Source organism: Equus caballus, chromosome 5, assembly GCF_041296265.1.
Source record: "Equus caballus isolate H_3958 breed thoroughbred chromosome 5, TB-T2T, whole genome shotgun sequence".
Lineage (NCBI taxonomy): Eukaryota > Metazoa > Chordata > Mammalia > Perissodactyla > Equidae > Equus > Equus caballus.
This window is the reverse complement of record NC_091688.1, coordinates 96224749-96242010: the sequence shown is the minus strand read 5'-3', so window position 1 is coordinate 96242010 and position 17262 is coordinate 96224749. Positions and strand designations below refer to the sequence as shown.

At 43.0% G+C, this 17262-nt stretch overlaps 1 protein-coding gene across 7 annotated transcripts in view; it reads right to left on the bottom strand.

The window, feature by feature from the left end:
- PTGER3 (prostaglandin E receptor 3) overlaps positions 1 to 17262 on the bottom strand; it is a 244471-nt gene that overhangs the window by 173231 nt on the left and 53978 nt on the right. For 2 of the 7 annotated variants that reach the window (XM_023641853.2, XM_023641854.2), the window contains exons 3-4: positions 10105 to 10288; positions 1641 to 1732 (exon numbers count right to left, since the gene is read on the bottom strand). The exons of 3 other annotated variants lie outside the window; for them this stretch is intronic. In XM_023641853.2, the coding sequence (XP_023497621.1) occupies positions 1641 to 1732; positions 10105 to 10288 (276 nt within the window). The remainder of the gene's footprint in view (positions 1 to 1640; positions 1733 to 10104; positions 10289 to 17262) is intronic. 2 more of the 7 variants (XM_001499286.7, XM_005610495.4) reach the window with 1 other exon arrangement.

Sequence of the window (17262 nt, the reverse complement as noted above, 5' to 3'; positions counted from 1 at the left end):
TAAAGAACTCTAAAAATTACATATTATTTATCTTTAATGTATACTTATGGTAATAACTATCACAAATTTTTTTTTAAAAACTCTGCATTTCAGTCTTTGGGTAATGATATAGTTCTTTTCATTGTGGTGCCAAATTTGAACACAGATTATAATTAAGCAAACTATTGTGTATCCTTTTAATAGACTATTATATAAATATTAGAATTACTTCAAAAATAATTTGTAAATAGTCTGGGAAATGCTTATTTTATGTTAAATGATATAAAAACAAGATACAATAATGCATATATAATATTTTTGTAAGTATATAAAACAAAATCAAGAAAAGTGCAGGGGAAAAAGAAGAGAAATATACTAAAATGATGGGGGATCTTTTTTTTTTGAGTAGTGGAGGTAAAGTTTAGTAAGCTGGTTTTCTTTCTAATTTTCTTTATTTTCCAAAGTTTATATAGAGAGCCTGGCTTATTTATAATGAGAGCAAAGTACAATTAGTTTACTTTAAAAAACTGAAAGTGGATTTAGAGTGAGCCTGCCAATAAAGAGATGGGAACTGGGTATCTCCCTTCTTTTCCTTTCATTTGTTTTCCAAGGGAATCTGTGTTTAAAGCAACACAGTGCCTGGAATATGCGTGTTCTATGTAGATATTTAGGGGGAGGAAGTAGGACCATAAAGGTGAGTTGAGTATAAATTTTCTTGGCCTCGTGATTTTTAAGCAATGTTCTAGAATCACCTGGCTTATTCTTACCCTTTAGGCATTATGCACACCATTTCTCTACTGAAAACACAGTTAGATCTTCCCGTGAAGAACAGAAGTGACAGTTACCTCAACCATGGGAGAATGAATGGCCAAAGAAACTGAGCTGTTTGAATGTCCACATCCATCATAACAACTTATACTGAGTAGAGGAGTTATTGCACCGGCTTTACCCAGGGATTGAAATGAAAGGAGCATGCTGATTTCCCATTAAAATGAAGAGTTCAACTTATTAGGAAAGTCGTGTGCTACTTTTGAAAAAATAATTAAAACTTTACATTCTCTCATTTAAAAACAAAATCACACAATGTAGTAATACCCAGAAGACTGTTCATTCAATTAATCCTACAGTCAGTAACAGAAATATTCAAAAGAGGTGTTTGGGAGAGGAAATTAACGCTTGAAATTTAATGTGGTCAACTGTGCATCACATTTGACGCTATGTTCTGCTTTCTGGAGTGTTCATTCATTGAAATACATGTTTTATACAAAATAAATCTAATCCAAAGGGCAAGCAAGAGTGTGCTAACCATATGGTGAACACACTGAATTCTCATGTCTAATTAAAACAGGAATAGCTCAGCCTTAAAATAGTCCTGAAGACGGTGCTTCCTATGAAACATCAGTGACTTGCAGGTCCTTTCACGGCCTGAGAGCTGATCAGACATGGGATCAGACTGGAGGCAGTCTCCGAAAACTCTTGGAGGAAATATAAGTGAAGCTATAAAAACAACAACAGCTTTTCTAAGGAATCTGGTCCTCCTCAATCAAATATGTGTGCTTAATTTCCATTTTAATTCTCGGAGATATTCTGCATGAACTCAGATTAGAACAGAGAGATGGGGGAAGGCTATGCTGTAAATGCAGGCAGCTTCTGAATCTCACCTTTCCAAGTGGTCCCTGGACATCAAGGTTGAGGAGCCCTGGTGGGGGAGGGAGGTGGAGCTGGATGCATAGTTGTTTGTGTGGTGCCTGATCTGTGAACAGACAGAGGGGTTCAGTGGACAGAGTTATTGATTATGCCTCCTTTTGTAGATGACACTTCCTTGAACATTTTCAAAGAAAAGCAAAAACAGACTCCGTACATCAGCTCACACAGGCTGTGATCGAGTAAATAAAGATGCTTTAGATATTATCTTCCCAAGGGTCTCATTCCTGCCTCCATGCTTTGACCCACATTCTTATTTCCTCCCACACCAGATGCTACTTGAGAGCAGAGACCAAGTCTAATATGGCTTCTAAATCTCTAGAGCAGTTATCGCAGCACTCATCAAATGCTGGGTAAAAACTCACTGACTTCCAATGATTGGTGTGGTTAAATGTAATCCCACCACTCTCCAGCTTCCAGCGACTTCCTGTTGCTCTTAGGATAAAGACCAGACTGCTGAACATGACGTCAAAAGTCCCCTTTGATCTAGACTTTGGCTGCAACTCCAGCATTGTTTTGAACCTTATGACCTTTGCTATCATGAGCTCCCACTAGCTGTCTATGAACATTATGAACAGTGTCACCCTCCTTTCTACCTCAGGGCCTTTGCACTAGAAGCTACCTCTGCCTGCAGTCCTCTTCCATTCCCTCATCACCTGGCTGACTCTTACTTGTCCTTCAGATCTCAACTTGGAAAATCACCTCCTCAGAGAATATCCTGTTGACCAAGACAGCTCCCCAACTATTTTCTTTTCAGGAGTTCAGAACCAATAGTTATTTATGTGATTATTTGTTTAATATTTACTGTTGTCTCTAGGCTACAAGCTTCATGAGAGCAGGAACCACACCTGGGTTTGCTTACCACCATGTCTCCAGCACTGCCACAGTGCCTGGCATATAGGTCATGGTCAATAAGTATTTGTGTCATGAACGAATGATGCTGTATAATTGGCTCTGAGGCCCATCCTTCAACAGCATTCTCCAAATAGTAGCTTAAATTTATTGGATGCAATCAAAAGTACTAAGAAAAAAATGCCTAAAAAAAATTTCTTTTTTATACCTTTCTCAGAAATTCTCTTATAAGAAATAGCAGAACAAAATGAAGTTCTTACAAGAAATTGTCACAAGAAAAAGCAGAAAGAAATGAAATTCAATGTTTCCTTAGGCAGTCTTTTTTATTGGATTCCTGGATTCCTTTTTTCCTTAAAAGTTTAGTTAAGATCATCTTAAACAGCATGCTCATTCCAAGTGGCATGGCGTCACTTAACCAGGCCAGACAGACGTGCAGTTCTCCGATTCCTGACTGTGTTAGGCAAATAGATAATTTCTGTTTTAGGAAGGCAGTGTTATTTCAAGGACAATAAAATGACATGTCTTCTTTGTAATGAAAATTATGCTTTGGCCAGTATCTATTTCAGAGCAAACAGAAAAAGTTTAGTGGCACTTTTTATAGAGATATTGTGGCTCTGGAAGAGTGGTCAGAGTTGAGGTCAGAGTAGAAAAAGAAACTAGGTTTTCCTATTTCTTCTCTGAGACTTTCAGAATCCCCTCTGTGCCCATGTGTGAGAAGGCCTGCACATGTTAAAGAGCAGTCTGGTTAGACTGGGTTCCTGCGTGGACGACCACAGGTTTCTCTTCCTGCTGTTAGGTGACGTAGGTTCTTGTTTAGAGGCCAGCTTTAACTAGGTAAATGCTCTTGGGGTTGCAGGATTTGTTGGCTCAACTTTAAAAGCAGATACAACTATAGAAATTTGAATATCGTATGTCTGTCCAATGTCAAGTAGCAGAAAAAGAAAGAACAAAAGGAATGAGGCACTGCAAGGTAATTTGTGAAGAGCTAGGAGTTCTGAAGCGTGCTATGGCTCCCCACTGCACCCTCGAAACTCCTCCTCCAGTGGGCCCTGTTTCCCTTGTGGACGCTCTCCACGAATCACTCCACCATTCTCATCAGAAAACTTGGCCTCACTGTCACCACCAACCTCTGCAGCTTGCTCTGCTCCTGCCGTTCACTTCATGCCAATCTTCTTTCCTATGTGTCCCTCTTTTTTTTACTCCTTCTCTCCAGTCTTTGCGCCATTTTTGGATTCTCACCCTCATCCTTCTTGGCTAGCATATCCGTCTGAACTATATGAAACTGACATTTTTGTCGGGTCAAAATGGATAGATATTCATTGGATTCATTGCATATATGGGATAGATACATATGATTTTAGCTAACAACAGCCTTCTAACTAACTAGTGTTTCTGATCCGAGTCTTTCTTCTCTTGAACACATCCTTCATACTGTTTCTAAGGCAAACCTTGGCAAATCCTAAATATCTTAGAAAGTTCCCCATTGCTGCAGGGTAAAGTTCAGAAGTACCTACGGCCACCCCTGAGTGGATCCAACCTACACCTCCGGGTTCACCACCGTCTCTGCTCTTCATGCGAACCTGCTACTTCAACCCTCTACATCACTCGCTTCTCGAGAGATCTGCCAATGCTCTTTCACCCCAAGTTGCTGTGGAGTTTGCCATTTCTAAAGAGCCTCTCTCTCCTTCTGTCCAGAATCAATCATACTTGTTCTCCAAGACCCGGCCTTTCATTTCCTTGGAAAAGTATCATCCTTTGATCATATCTCCATAGCATGTATACATTATTCAAGATGGGCTTCTGTCATCCTATTGTACTTATGAGTCTGTCAGTCTCTCACACTCTGATTTATAGTAAGAGCCCAAGAAAGGTTTGTGAATAAAATAGAATTCTAAGCAAATGATCAGAACTCCTCAATGGTCAACATTATGAAGCCAAGGACTGATCAAACCTTCTAGCATGCATAAGAACCTCTGAAGTGTAAGTCACTTTATCAGGTATGATGCCATGCTCACATTGTAAAAATGGCCCTTGGCTCTCAAAATATGTTGTCTCTACATGCCCCACATAACACCTCAAGAATATCTACGGCCACATTTCACCTAACCATACATCACTCTTCTTCACTAGACCAGGAGGAAAGCACTTAAACCCTCAGTGCAATTTTTTAAATGAATGAACAAATGAATGAATGAAGAACAAGTAAGGACTGTTTTAGGCTGAGTACTCCAAGAAGCAGGCTCTGAGCCAAGAATTTGTATGCGAGTGACTTATTAAGGATGTGCTCCCAGGAGGAACCAGTAAGAGAGTGGGAAAGTAGGACAGAGAAGGACAAGAGGCCAAGCAGGGGTGAAATTTCGGATGAGTCCAGCTTCAGTCTGAACCTTTGGGAAACTCTGGAGTGTAAATCATACCTCAGAGTTTGTTGTATCTCTAAACAAGGGGTCTGGGCCTTTCTACTCCCACATCCATTAGTCATTGCTGCTTTGCAGGGGAATAAAACTCCTAGGCCCTTCTGGCTCTGCCCAGGGGTGAACCTCTGAAGGTCATGGTGGGAGTGGTTAGCAGTGCAATAAGCAGAAGGTAGGGATGGTATGCAGAGCTGGTATATTGGATCTCAGAAGCACTGAGGGGGACTCCATTAGTGTGGGATACTCTACCAGCAAATAATTAGCAGGTTCAGTTTCGCTGGTAGATGAAGTGGCTGCCCAAGTGCACCACTGGGGAACTCTGGGAATGGTGTCCTACTGAAAAGAATCTTCTCCACTTCCTCTACTGATGCCTGGAATCCCTTTAGCTGCAGACACAACTTTTTAATCTATATTGAGAAGCAATATTTTAAAAGGGAGTCACCTTTGTGGAAGGGAGCAAAGATAGAAATACTTATTTCAAGCCCACCACAAGTCAGGTGATGGCACTCTTTCACGTTTAATTCCATTTAATGCTTTACCTTTCAATCACTGGCTTCCATCCACACCCAAGTATGGGTCTTTCCTGAGAGTACAGGATGAACAGACCCTAATGGGCCTCTCTTAGACACATTAGCTCTTTCCACCCTGAACATTTTCCCTGATGCTGCTCAAGATTTTCCTGCTCAAAACAACTCCTCTTCCTCTTGTTTCAGTTAAGCTCATTGCTCTGTTGTGTTCTTCCCACATTGCCACATATGTGTGACACCCAATCCGCTTGCAAAGCTGGTCCTCTCTCTGGATATGAGAGCCCCAAGATTTCAGTTAAAGCAGCTTTATTTACTAAACCAGATTATAGTCTATTTTTAAAGATCTAGTTAAGATAGAAAAGACCATCTGAGTATGCGTGTATGTGATCTTCATCTTGAATTTGAATCTTGGCCTGGATTAGTTTCCTGTGGCAATTGTAGTAAAAAGATTCATGTGTGAGTGGTCACTCCACTGACACCTGAACCCGCCCAGTTCAGTGCAATGACTTGTTGCAATGCAGTGGCTTGTTGGTGGGCCCTGAGTTGTCTGTGGTTTGGCTAAGAATGCCTGATGCTTGTGTTCCTACAGCCACTTTGCCTCCATCTGGTGACCACTGTGTTAGTCTGCCTGTGATGTTCTTTCCAGAGTGACCCAGCTGCACCACAGGGCTATAGCTACTCTTTAGCACGTCATTAGAGTTCCCTCTGCTCACCCCACATCAGCACACTAATCTCTCCCCACCCACTGCCTGATCCTGAACAGCTGAGGGGTATGGTAGTCTGTGCTGTTGTCTTCAGAATTTCAATACCAGGTATGTAAGATATTATAGAGGCTATCTGGACTCTTGAGGAACACAGAGAAAGCTATTCTAGAATTACTTACCTCCCATCAACTCCAATTTCCTGTCTCCTTGTTACAGAGCATCCTGTCCCCACAGCTATCCCCTCCCTCTTCTGCCTTTCTGTTCACTGGCTCTGTTCCATCTGCCTTCAAGTATTCACAGACTCCCTTATCTTGGGAAATAAAATAGATCCCAACCCCTGTGCTCGATCGCTTGAGTCTTCCTCTTCCTGTAAGTGTGGTCCCATTTCTTCCCTCCCTCTACTACCAGCTTCTCTACACAATGTGTCTGCTACTTCTATTTCCTCTCCCTTCAACTGTCTCCTAAATAATAGCCCCAAATTATATTTTCCCTTTGTCAGGCACTGTTCTACACACTTCACAAATATTAATTCATTATATTCTTTGAATTTGGCACTATTATCATCTACACTTGACAGATGAGGAAACTGAGGCACAGAGAGGTTAGTAACTTGTCCAGCATCACCCACTGGTAATTGACAGAGTTTGGATTCAAATGCAGGCAGTCTGGTTCCATAATACACTCTAACTACACTCTACACTCCCTCATTGTCTTCAGACTCCTGTAACTGGATTTCATTCCCACAACAGTAAAACTTGTCTCTTGGAAACTCTTGGTATTTACTCTCATCTGTGGTATTGGAGTCCTTGGGCTAACACACCTGTACTGCATATTAAGATCTGATATTTACCAGATTGTCCCTCTCTTTTTGGACAATATAATGAAACTTCATTAATCTGAAATGAACAAATCATTCTGATGAGTGCTGAACTAAATTTTATACTTTCATGATATGTAAAAAGGCATTAATTGGTCCAGGGAATAAGTAAAACACATAAGTCAGTGGGGGCAGAATTTGACCTACTTCAGGGGGAAAAATGTAGATAATTTTAGAATGTCGAAATGCAAATCCAGGCTTCTGATAACAAATGAGTTTTACTAGATCCAGACAATAATCTATATCATGCACTTGATTCCAGCCATGGAGGGATGAGTAATCTCACGGGGAAACAATTGAAATAAGAATAAAATGACATATAATCACACTCCAGAGTATAACCCCGTGACTTTGGCCATCATCTAGTTGGTTGGAATTTGCAAGGCGTATCCTGAGAGCTGGAGAGTTCTTTTTAGGCAACATGCCAACTTTTTAGCCAACCATGTCACCAAGAGAGTGGTGATGCCTGTAGGAGTAAACAAAGCTGCATATGTCAAAGCTAAAAGGAGTCTTGGAGATCATGCAGTCCGACTCCCTCATCTACAGACAAGGACATGAGGCAGAGTTGTTTTTGATAGTCACAAAGCTAGTTTGCAGCCAAGTCCTGTCTGGAATTTGGCTTCCTTATTACTGTTCCATCATGAGGCCCAATAATTGATCTGTAGATTTGATCCACTCATAAACATTCCTGGCATATAACAGTTATTCAGCGGACACTGGTTTCATAAAAAAAAAGAAAGAAAGAAAGCTGTGGATAACCAAGCCAAGTGAAAAACCAGCACATGTGACCTAGCCAGTTATCCAAGTCTCTGAGTCCCACCTGCTCTTATTCATTGATGTACCCGCCTGTGACGAGACCAGGCCTGCGACACTGCAGCTTAGTTACTATTTGACACTTAAATGAACAGTTTCTACGTGCTTTTACACAGAATGTCTGTAGGTGGGTGGATACTTCCATTTCATGGGTGAAAACCATTACAGCTTAGCAAAGTTCAGTGCCTTGTTCAAGTCTCGACCTAGAACCAGGATTAGAAACTGGGCCTTTGGCTCCTGATTCATTACCTAACTGAAAAATTATTGCTTTCTGATAAAAACATCTCAATTAGTTAATTGTTCTGTATAGGGATAAAGATAGATGCGTAACAGTCAGCAAAATTCTAAGGAAGCACGCACAGCTGGCCCATCGTCCACTATCGTTGACCACTCGCTGGTCTTGGAGAGAGGCATCATTTTTACCCCGGGTCCTACTAGTCACACTACTGACAAGAAGAAAGTTGTCCCTTCTTCTACTTCAAAGCATTCCTGCCCTTCTTTGCTCTCTTCTCAGAGTTCAAACTGCCCAGAGAAACAACAGTGGCGGGCCCAGCGCCTCCCCTTCTGGTGACAGTTCCCATGGCCTCTGTGAGATTCAGAGCCGCTGGAGCTTCAGGACAGCCTCAAACGTCTTACAGCCTGCTCCTCAGCAGAACTTCATCTTGTGGGTTTTTACAGCCTTACTGTCCAACAAGGTTACACTGTACCTAGGCTATATGACCTCCAATACTTCTATTCGAATCCTGGTCTTTTAAAGCAGTCCTGTCTTTTTCTCAGTCTAAAACATTAAGATATAGTCTAAAGATATAGCCTGTAGACCTTAAATACAGTTGACACTGGTTTCCTCAAATAGCACAGGTTGTAGAAACCCTAAGAACTTAGGAGAAAGGGCAATAAAAGTGATTTAGGTGAGTGTGAGGTTTCATAAAGAGGCACAGGGAGTGAAAAGCGGAACTGGTCAAGAGGAGAACAGTTTGAACAAAGATGAGGAAGGCGCGAGAGGCACATCTCCCAGCACAGCTGCTGTGGTGGGCGTTTCCCTCTGAGACAGGCTGGGTGAAGCCGGACAGCAGTTGGGGAAGCAGGACTGTGACCCCACTCAAAGCAGTCTAAGACTTGGACACAATTTGGGGGGATTACAACTGATGATGGCAGCCAAAAACCTAAAGTAGGAAGAAGGGTCAATTGTTAAAAATTCCCTTCTGGGAAGAATATCCCAGACTCCACAGACAGCAGTGGCTGCCCGGCCTCGGGCTTCCAGGGACTCTTGTCCACACCTCTGCACACCTGTTACGTTGCTGGGCCCGTCTGCTGTCACGCGTGGCTCCTCAGGAGACTCTGAGAAGCTTGAATATCAACAGTGAAGATGTACCTCATCCCAGAAGATTTCTTTATTTCATGCTACAAACTAAGGGGGAAAAAGTCTTCTCTTCAAAATTCTGACCTACATTATGTAAATGAAAACCCAGAGTTTTTCAATGTCCTAGATGTCTAACCAGCCTTTCGTGGGGACTATCCAGAGGCAGGGAAATTTTCACTATAAAGTGCTTCTCTGTAAGAAAGAATATAACAATTCTTCCACAGCATGCAATAAAATCTTTAGATTCTCTACTTCCAAATAGCCAATTAACTTATTTTTCCACTAAGAAATGCTTAATTTCTTCTCCAACTCATTGTTTTTCATTAGGAGGGCACGTATAATATGTTTCACTTGAATATTTGTTTCAAAATCTCTTTTCCAATTTATCACCAAATCCAAGTCATTCTTCCTGTTTTATGTGTCTGGGAAATCCTTTCCTCCCTAATCATCCTGCATCTTTCTTAGCTCCTCCTTTGCTCTCCATCCACTGCATCACTGACCTCCTTTAGTCCCCTAAGAGATTTCTCTGCCTCTAGTCTCTGCTATAACCCATCCCTCATAAAATCCCATATTTAGCCATAGGGTGTAGAAGACAGTGGACTCTAAAACATACTACCTGGCAGGATGCCGGTTCCGCCAGTTAGCTGTGTGACCTTGAGCAAATTCCTTTAACCCGCTGGGTTTCAGTTTCTTCCTAAATTAAACGGGGACAATGGTAGTAACTACTCTATAAGATTGTTGATAGGATTAAAAGGGTTAATATACAGGGAGAGCTCAGAATTGAATCTGCCACAGTGACACAGAGTAAGCCCTCAGGAGGTATTAACTATTACTAGTTCAGCTACATTGGACATGTCCTTCATTATGCCGGCCTCACCTGTAGACTCTTGTAAGGGAGATTCCTCTGCACACAACCCTTGCTGGATCCTTGGACAAGGCTTCTGCACACACCAGGCTACCTGATTGGACAAGGTATGCAAACCCGAGCCGTAGGCTAGCCACTGATCTGACCTGCCAGTCAAGGAACAATGAACGAGGCAGAGACTTCCTCTCTTGAGAATCTGAATTTGGAAATGTGGAAAAAATGGAGAAGTTAGCAACAGAACCAGAACCACGAGGAAGCAGATACTGTAAGCAAGTAAAAATTATGAAGCTAAGAAATTACATTGACAGTAGAGAGAAAGAATTGGCAGCTGGTAGTGGACATCTAATTTTCTACACAGGTAGAAAATATCTAGGTCCAATGATGGTGGAGGACTAGTGGGAAATTCTATTTATTCCAATTGTTGCTTCTCTGGATCCTGGTCTACCCTCTAACTCCAGCCGACGTACTCCAGGTCATAACAATCCATTACAATAATCCTCCCCTTGCTTGAGCTAACCTGAGAGGCGTTGCGTTTCTTACGTCCCAAAGAACTCTCATAGCTAAACAATGGCCCTGCAGACACGTTGGATGATGGGTTGGGGAATCTGATCCCTACTTTAGTGACCCCCAGCGCCCATCAATCAGTCAACTCTCTGCCTTGAGATGCACCCTGCACACTGTTCCCACAGCTCTCCTCATCCTGAACCAGCTCCCATTCCTTTGGGCATATGCACAGCCTAATTTTCTTTCAAGGGCCAGTTCAAATCTCACTTTCTCCTTGAATATCTGAGTACCATACCAGACAGAAGTGGATGCAGGTTTTGTAGGACCTGAAGAGTGTACAACTTTGTTTACCGAAGTGAATATAAGACCAGACCTGGGGCCTGGGAAAAGGCCTGGGCAAGGGAAGGGCTTGGAAATTTGAGCTTCGTGAGCTTCACCAGACATCTGCCTTGGATCCCAGCTCAGGAAGAACCTTTCCCCCATGAAATTATTCCATTCTCCAACAGCGTGCATAAGCATGCAGTCCTGCTACATAAATGATCATGGTTGTTACCCTGCCTCCCACTTTGGGAGCATCACTTGTGGCTGGGCTGCAGCATCCTCCCTCCTGGGGCCTGAAGAAGAAACCTCTGACGTCCGACAGGTCTGCACTTGGGTGGGAGAACATGGGTACACACCACTGCTCCTGCTCATTTAGCCTCTAGTCTCTGCCACCTGATATTGTTAGTTAAGCCATTCTCCACACAGCTGTTTTTAAAGGAAACCTGATCATTATACGCACACGTTCACAAACGAGCCCATGCATATGCTGCATAAAGTTGTTATTTTCCTATTATCCTTAGAATGAAGACCAAAATCTCTTTCATGGCACACAAGATTCCTGTCTACCTCTCCAACTTCATTCCTCTCTCTTCTTCCCTCTCCACGCCCCAGCAGTACCTGCCTTGTTGTTCCCTGAATGCTGTGCCTCTTGGATACTTAGGGGTTCTGCACATGCTGTTGCCTATGCCTGAAATGCTCTTCCCCATCTGCCTGCCCCCTACCCTTCAGCTACTTCTTATTCTGGAAAACTTCACTCATCCTTCTGGTATTGGCCCCCAGGAGATGGGTACCACGCAATGGGCTCCCACGTCATGCCAAGCCTCCCCTTGCTTGTTAGCAGAACACAACAAAGGGCGTGGAAATGGAATTCGTCTTCAGGGGAGTTCAGCTCTTTTTGTTTGGGAAATGCTTCGATGAGTCCTTTGGGTTTTGTGAAAGTGAAGCCCACGACCTAGGAAGGGAATAGTTAAGACAGAGACACAGGGCTGTTCTGCAGAGCGCCATGAAGGGCCACCTTCATGGTGGAGAGGGCAGTGTTTCTGGGAGGTAAAAAGAGGTTTTTGGCTGCCTTTTTTTGTGAGGGGAGGATTGGTTGAGGGTTAGAGTAGGTCTGGGGGTTTACAGTCCTGGGACTCAGAGTCTCTGAATATGACAGACGCCAGAAACATGTCAGCAGAGCCCCAGTCCAGAGCGAGGCCTGCCAAGTGACAGCCAGAACAGCAAGGACTCCTGGCATCTCCACAGGAGTCAGGAGGGGGTCCTGAGGTCCCCCAGAATGTGCTTGAATTCTTTTATCTGATAGTAAAGAAAAAGAACTCCCTACGGCCAGAACTGGGGGTATTGGGATGCAGTCAGAGTCATTTACCAAATATCTGTGTCACCTGATCATAAGCTCCATGGAACAGGGTTCATATCTATCTGTTTCTGCTCTCCGCCCACAGATCGCAGTGCCTAGCACAAAGGATAGACTCAATAAATATTTTATGAGTGAATGAATGATCTTTTTAAAAAAGATTACAGCTCTTTTGAATCAGGAACTGTGTGGAAAATGTTCTCTAACGTCAAAGAGCCCAACCCGATATCGGGCACAGAGTGGCACTGGTTGGTGTTTGCTGACTGATTTACGATCCACTGTATATATAGAAGGGAAATTTTTTTCCTCTAAGCTTGGTGATAACCATACACACCTGGTCAAATTCACATCCTGCCTTATCTTTTATGCGCACCCTCGCTCTGTAAATGTAAACCACACAAAAGGAAGAACAATTACTTGGGATCAAGAAGACGGTGCTGTAGAGACGAACTCTTCCCTGCACCATACTTGCTGCCCTCTGACTCCTTGAATTCCTTGGCTTGTTCCCCATCTGGAGTTTCCTGGCTCTCAGAAACAGGAGGATGCGGCCCTATCCCCACTTGGAAGTAGACTTTGACCTGAATTTGGTTCCTCAAAAGTCCCGGGCTCAGGAATTTGTTGTTATGAGCCGGCCAGAGGCCTGTGAGTGCCCATGATTGTTGGGTTGAGTCCCGAAAACTTGTTTCTAGATTTTCAGTATGGTATGGCTTAGCTACTGTGGCTATCTGTCACGTTGGTAATTAATAAAATTGATTTAAATAGCTTTATTTAAATTGATTAAAATAACAAAATTATTTTAACTATTCAAGTTTACTCTACTAACCAAAGAATAAGGATAGCCTAGGAACTCACTTCCTACTTATCAATTTAAAGGAAAAAGTATTTTTAAAAATGTATTTTTTTTCGAGAATGGGAAAGAATGAAGTTGTGGAGTTCAGAAAGATAGGGAAGGTATTTCAGTGAAGCAACAACAATACTCTTTAAACCTTCAAGTACCTCCTGATTATTTTCTTGGATTGGTAACAGCATCGTCTCGTACCCCTTCCCCACACCCATGGCAACCCGTCCATCATTATAGCCCTGGAGAAGTGGGAGAGCAAAGGCCAACTCGAGAAGGAGGGGAAACAGCCTGCAGAGGCCTTTGCAGACAAAGTTCTCCTAGGAGGGCACAAGCTAGGAAGAGAAGCAGGAGATAGGGTCCTTACTTCTCCACCACAACTGCTTCAGCATCAAACCCAGCACTGGGAGGATGACGAAAGAACAGAAACTTGGAATAGAAAGAAAGAATGGCTACAAGCCGTTGAGGACATAGCCTCACAGGTGTCCTGGCACACGTGTGTGGACACTTCTGGAGGAGGAGAATGGTAAGGAGAGGGCCATGATGATACTCTGAATGTCCTCCAGCTTCCACGTGGTGGAGGAGGGCCCCCGGAGTCTCCCTGGAGTTCACAGAAGAGAGGAAAGCTGAATGCCAGAAGGACTGCCATGGAGCTGCTATGTTTAGGGTCAGGGTGACACCCTGGCAGACACAGCACTGTCCCAGCAGTGGACACCCCAAGGTAGTGTCCAGAGGAAGGAAGTGGCAGAGTCTTGAGGGGCTACGTGCCAGTGGGACAACTGTAAAGCTAAGTCAGCATGGTAGGACCAGAGGGCTCAACAGGTGCTGAAGAAACAGTTCACAGGTTTCGCCAGCCCTGAGCCAATGGGGGATGCCCGCAGTTACCTAGCAACCGAGAAGACCACATCAACTCTAGGGAGGGTGGGGAGAACCCACGGGCAGGGCCAGGACCTGCACATGGACACGCTGCCTCTCCTTATGTGCCCCATTATCATGAGGGGATCTAAGCATTCTCCTTCACACAGTCAGCATCTTGGCTAACGGAAGTGGGGCCTGAGAAAAACCATGAAGAAAGAATATTTCCCTCAAAAACATTGAAGTAAGGCAAACTGAGAAAAAACAGATGGACAAAATACCTTCAACTGTAAGTCTAAGAACTCATCCTCTACCGTCCCACCACCCAGCCCCGTCCGAGCTGGCAGAGAACGTGGATTTGTGGGGAAGTTTTGTTCCATACAGAAAATTTTTTAAAGACATTTTTTTAAATAGCCCAGTTGTAGACTGTACAATTTTCACTCTAGCCACTAGCAAAAGTAGAGACTCTAAGAGCCAATGCCACAAATAAATATGGTGACTGCCTTTATAAATCTATGAATCTCAGCCCCTTGTTGTCCAGTTTAATGCATTATAAAGGTGATCAGGAAGGAAACTGAAACAGTGCCCAAGAAGCTAATCAAAGGAGAAGGCTGTCCTAATTCCAAACAGGCTAGAAGTGTATGTTAAAGCCAAATTAAATCTAATGAGAGGTGTGAGTTTGGTCTGTTGTTAAATTGTAATCAGAGACACTCAGTGGAGCGTCTCATTGCAAATTTATGCCATTTTTAAAAGATAAATCACAGGACATATAGCTGAGATACAAAGAAAATAATCAAATGCACTCTTACAGTATGCCACCAAATCAATAGTTGAGAAGGATTAAGGAAGATTAAAGACTATCAGAAATATGGTAATTGCACTTAGTAATGAATTTTGTGATAATCCTTATTCTCCAGGTGAGAACCGATTTGATTGATCTCTAGGCACTTCAGTATTCTGGAAGAGCTCCCAGTCCCTGAAGCTGCAAGTGGGTCACTGTCAGAGTCGAAACATGTACATGGCTAGGAAGTGACCTGAACCCCATGGGCCCTTCTATGCATCGCAGTAACCCGCAACCACCCAATACAGCCAAATTAAATCAGGGCCAGTGTGACCATGTCATGAGACTGATGATTGGACAGTAGCAGAAGCTGTCACAGGTCTTTTATCTTCCAGGCAAATAAATTCAACTGAGAGTGAAGGTCAATCCAATTTGGCACTCACTGATTACAGATCTTTTATGTGTAAGACACCATGCTAGGCATTAAAAGAAAATCTTGACTCACCACCAATAAAAATGCTATAAACTGTATATAATTAAATGTTATTCATTGTGTAGTGTAAATTGGATGTTTTTAATGGTTATAAGTCTAAATTCTCAATGCATTCCTATTACTCTAAGTAATGAGAGCAAATAAAAATGACTAAAGTCCCATTTAGTCACAATTTGGCCATTTGGAATCTGGATCTTATAAAAAAGTAGTTTAAAAGCCAGTTGCTTAACTTTAAATGCACAATGATACAGCAAATTATTTATTATTCAGCTTCTCTTCTTCTGAGTCATATAATATCTACGATCCTCAGGCAGAAACTTGATACATTCTCTGATATAAAATAACCTGTATGCAGAAAAGACATTTACAAAGTCATGCAACACAGGTACGGAAAATAAGGGAGAAAATAAGCAACTGTTCTTTGACTGCGGACGGTTGCTTCCTAGTACCTACTTTCCCCTTCTTTATAACAGAACCCTAATTATTAGCTGGGCACCAATTAAAACACTGCATTTCCAAATCGTTCCCAGTTAGGCATGGTCATGTGACTAAATTTTGGCCATTTATATGTAAAGAGAAGTGATGAGACTTCTGGGAAGTCTGCTTACGAGAACTTTATTTATTTTCCCCTTCCTCCTTCCTGCTATCCGAAGGCAGATTAATGGTTGGAGCTCAAGCAGCCATATTGGATCATGAGGCAGTACACTAAGAATGACAGTTAGAAACAGCACCAATCTTTGACAATCAAGAAAAGGTCAGATCAGCCCTGGACTGCCTACATACAGAATTTATATAAATAGGAGAGAAATGCACTTCCATGTCCTTTAAGCTATTGTTATTTTGGATATCTTTGTAGTCCTCTAAAACCCAACACACTGATAAAGCCATCTCATCAGTCAGAATAAATTCCGGGCAGTTGATATCAAAGAAATGTCACCAGTCAATGGAGCCAAACTATTTAACACAATCTTGTTAATAACAGGGCGGTTCACAGCAATTAAAACAGCTGGTTATCTGAGAAGTGTCTACCTGGAGCAGAAAAGCAAACGTTATAATTCTATTTCACAGGTAGTGAAGGTGAGGTTGAAGTTCTTGCTCAAAAGAAACCAGATCATTTGAATTTCATTGCCAAGAACTGCCTTCTGGGTTATGACTTATTTCATAGGGTCCTGTCCAATTCACATCTAGGTGACGTGGGACTGCCATTAGTTTAGTAGTGAAAGTCACTCCCCCTCAACTCCATCGCTCTTTTTTCCCTCTCTCTGTCTCCCTCTCCCTTTCACAGACACACACACACACACACACACCATTAGAACTTGACCTCTTCCAAATGATCTTAAAAAATGAGACACTCTACAAGGACATGAACTTGGGGCTCGGCCCTGGCCTCCCACTTCAGAGCTGGCAGACATGCAAGGAAACTCACGAGGGAGAGGCGCTGACCTGCGGATGTCATAGTTTCATCTCATTGCTGCCTTCTTGAGAACCCCCCCCAGCCCGTCACTCACCCTCAACAGGTCTGACCAATGGCACATCCCCCCGTCCCCTCTCCAAACTCTCAGTCTTCCCTTATAAACGTGCTCTATTTCTTTCCTTTCTCACTGCTACGTTCAGTCTGTTACCTGAACCAGAAGGTGAGGGAATGGAGAGTGCCCGTGCAGTGAGGACGGAGAAGAGGACGTTTGCAGGGAGTGAGCACATGGAGCCCCAGGCCCAGCGCTTTCTGGGAACTGTGTGGATGTTCATTCTGTGCCGCGGTCTCTGACATGGGCCCAGAAGAGGATTTTGAAAGGGGCAGCATTTGTTTCAGGAATCTCTTTTCTCTTACAAGTACCTTCTCTGCAGACACGCCCCGCTCTCAGCCCTCACACCCATCCTTGGTTTCTCTGAAGAAATCCCATCCCCAAGTCTGCATTAAAGCTTAACTGTTCTACGTCTCATTCTTAGAAGGCCCTACCAAGTGGCTAGAGCTAAGGGAAGTCACTGTTTCTGAGCTATTGGAGAGTGACAGTGGCTTACTGTGC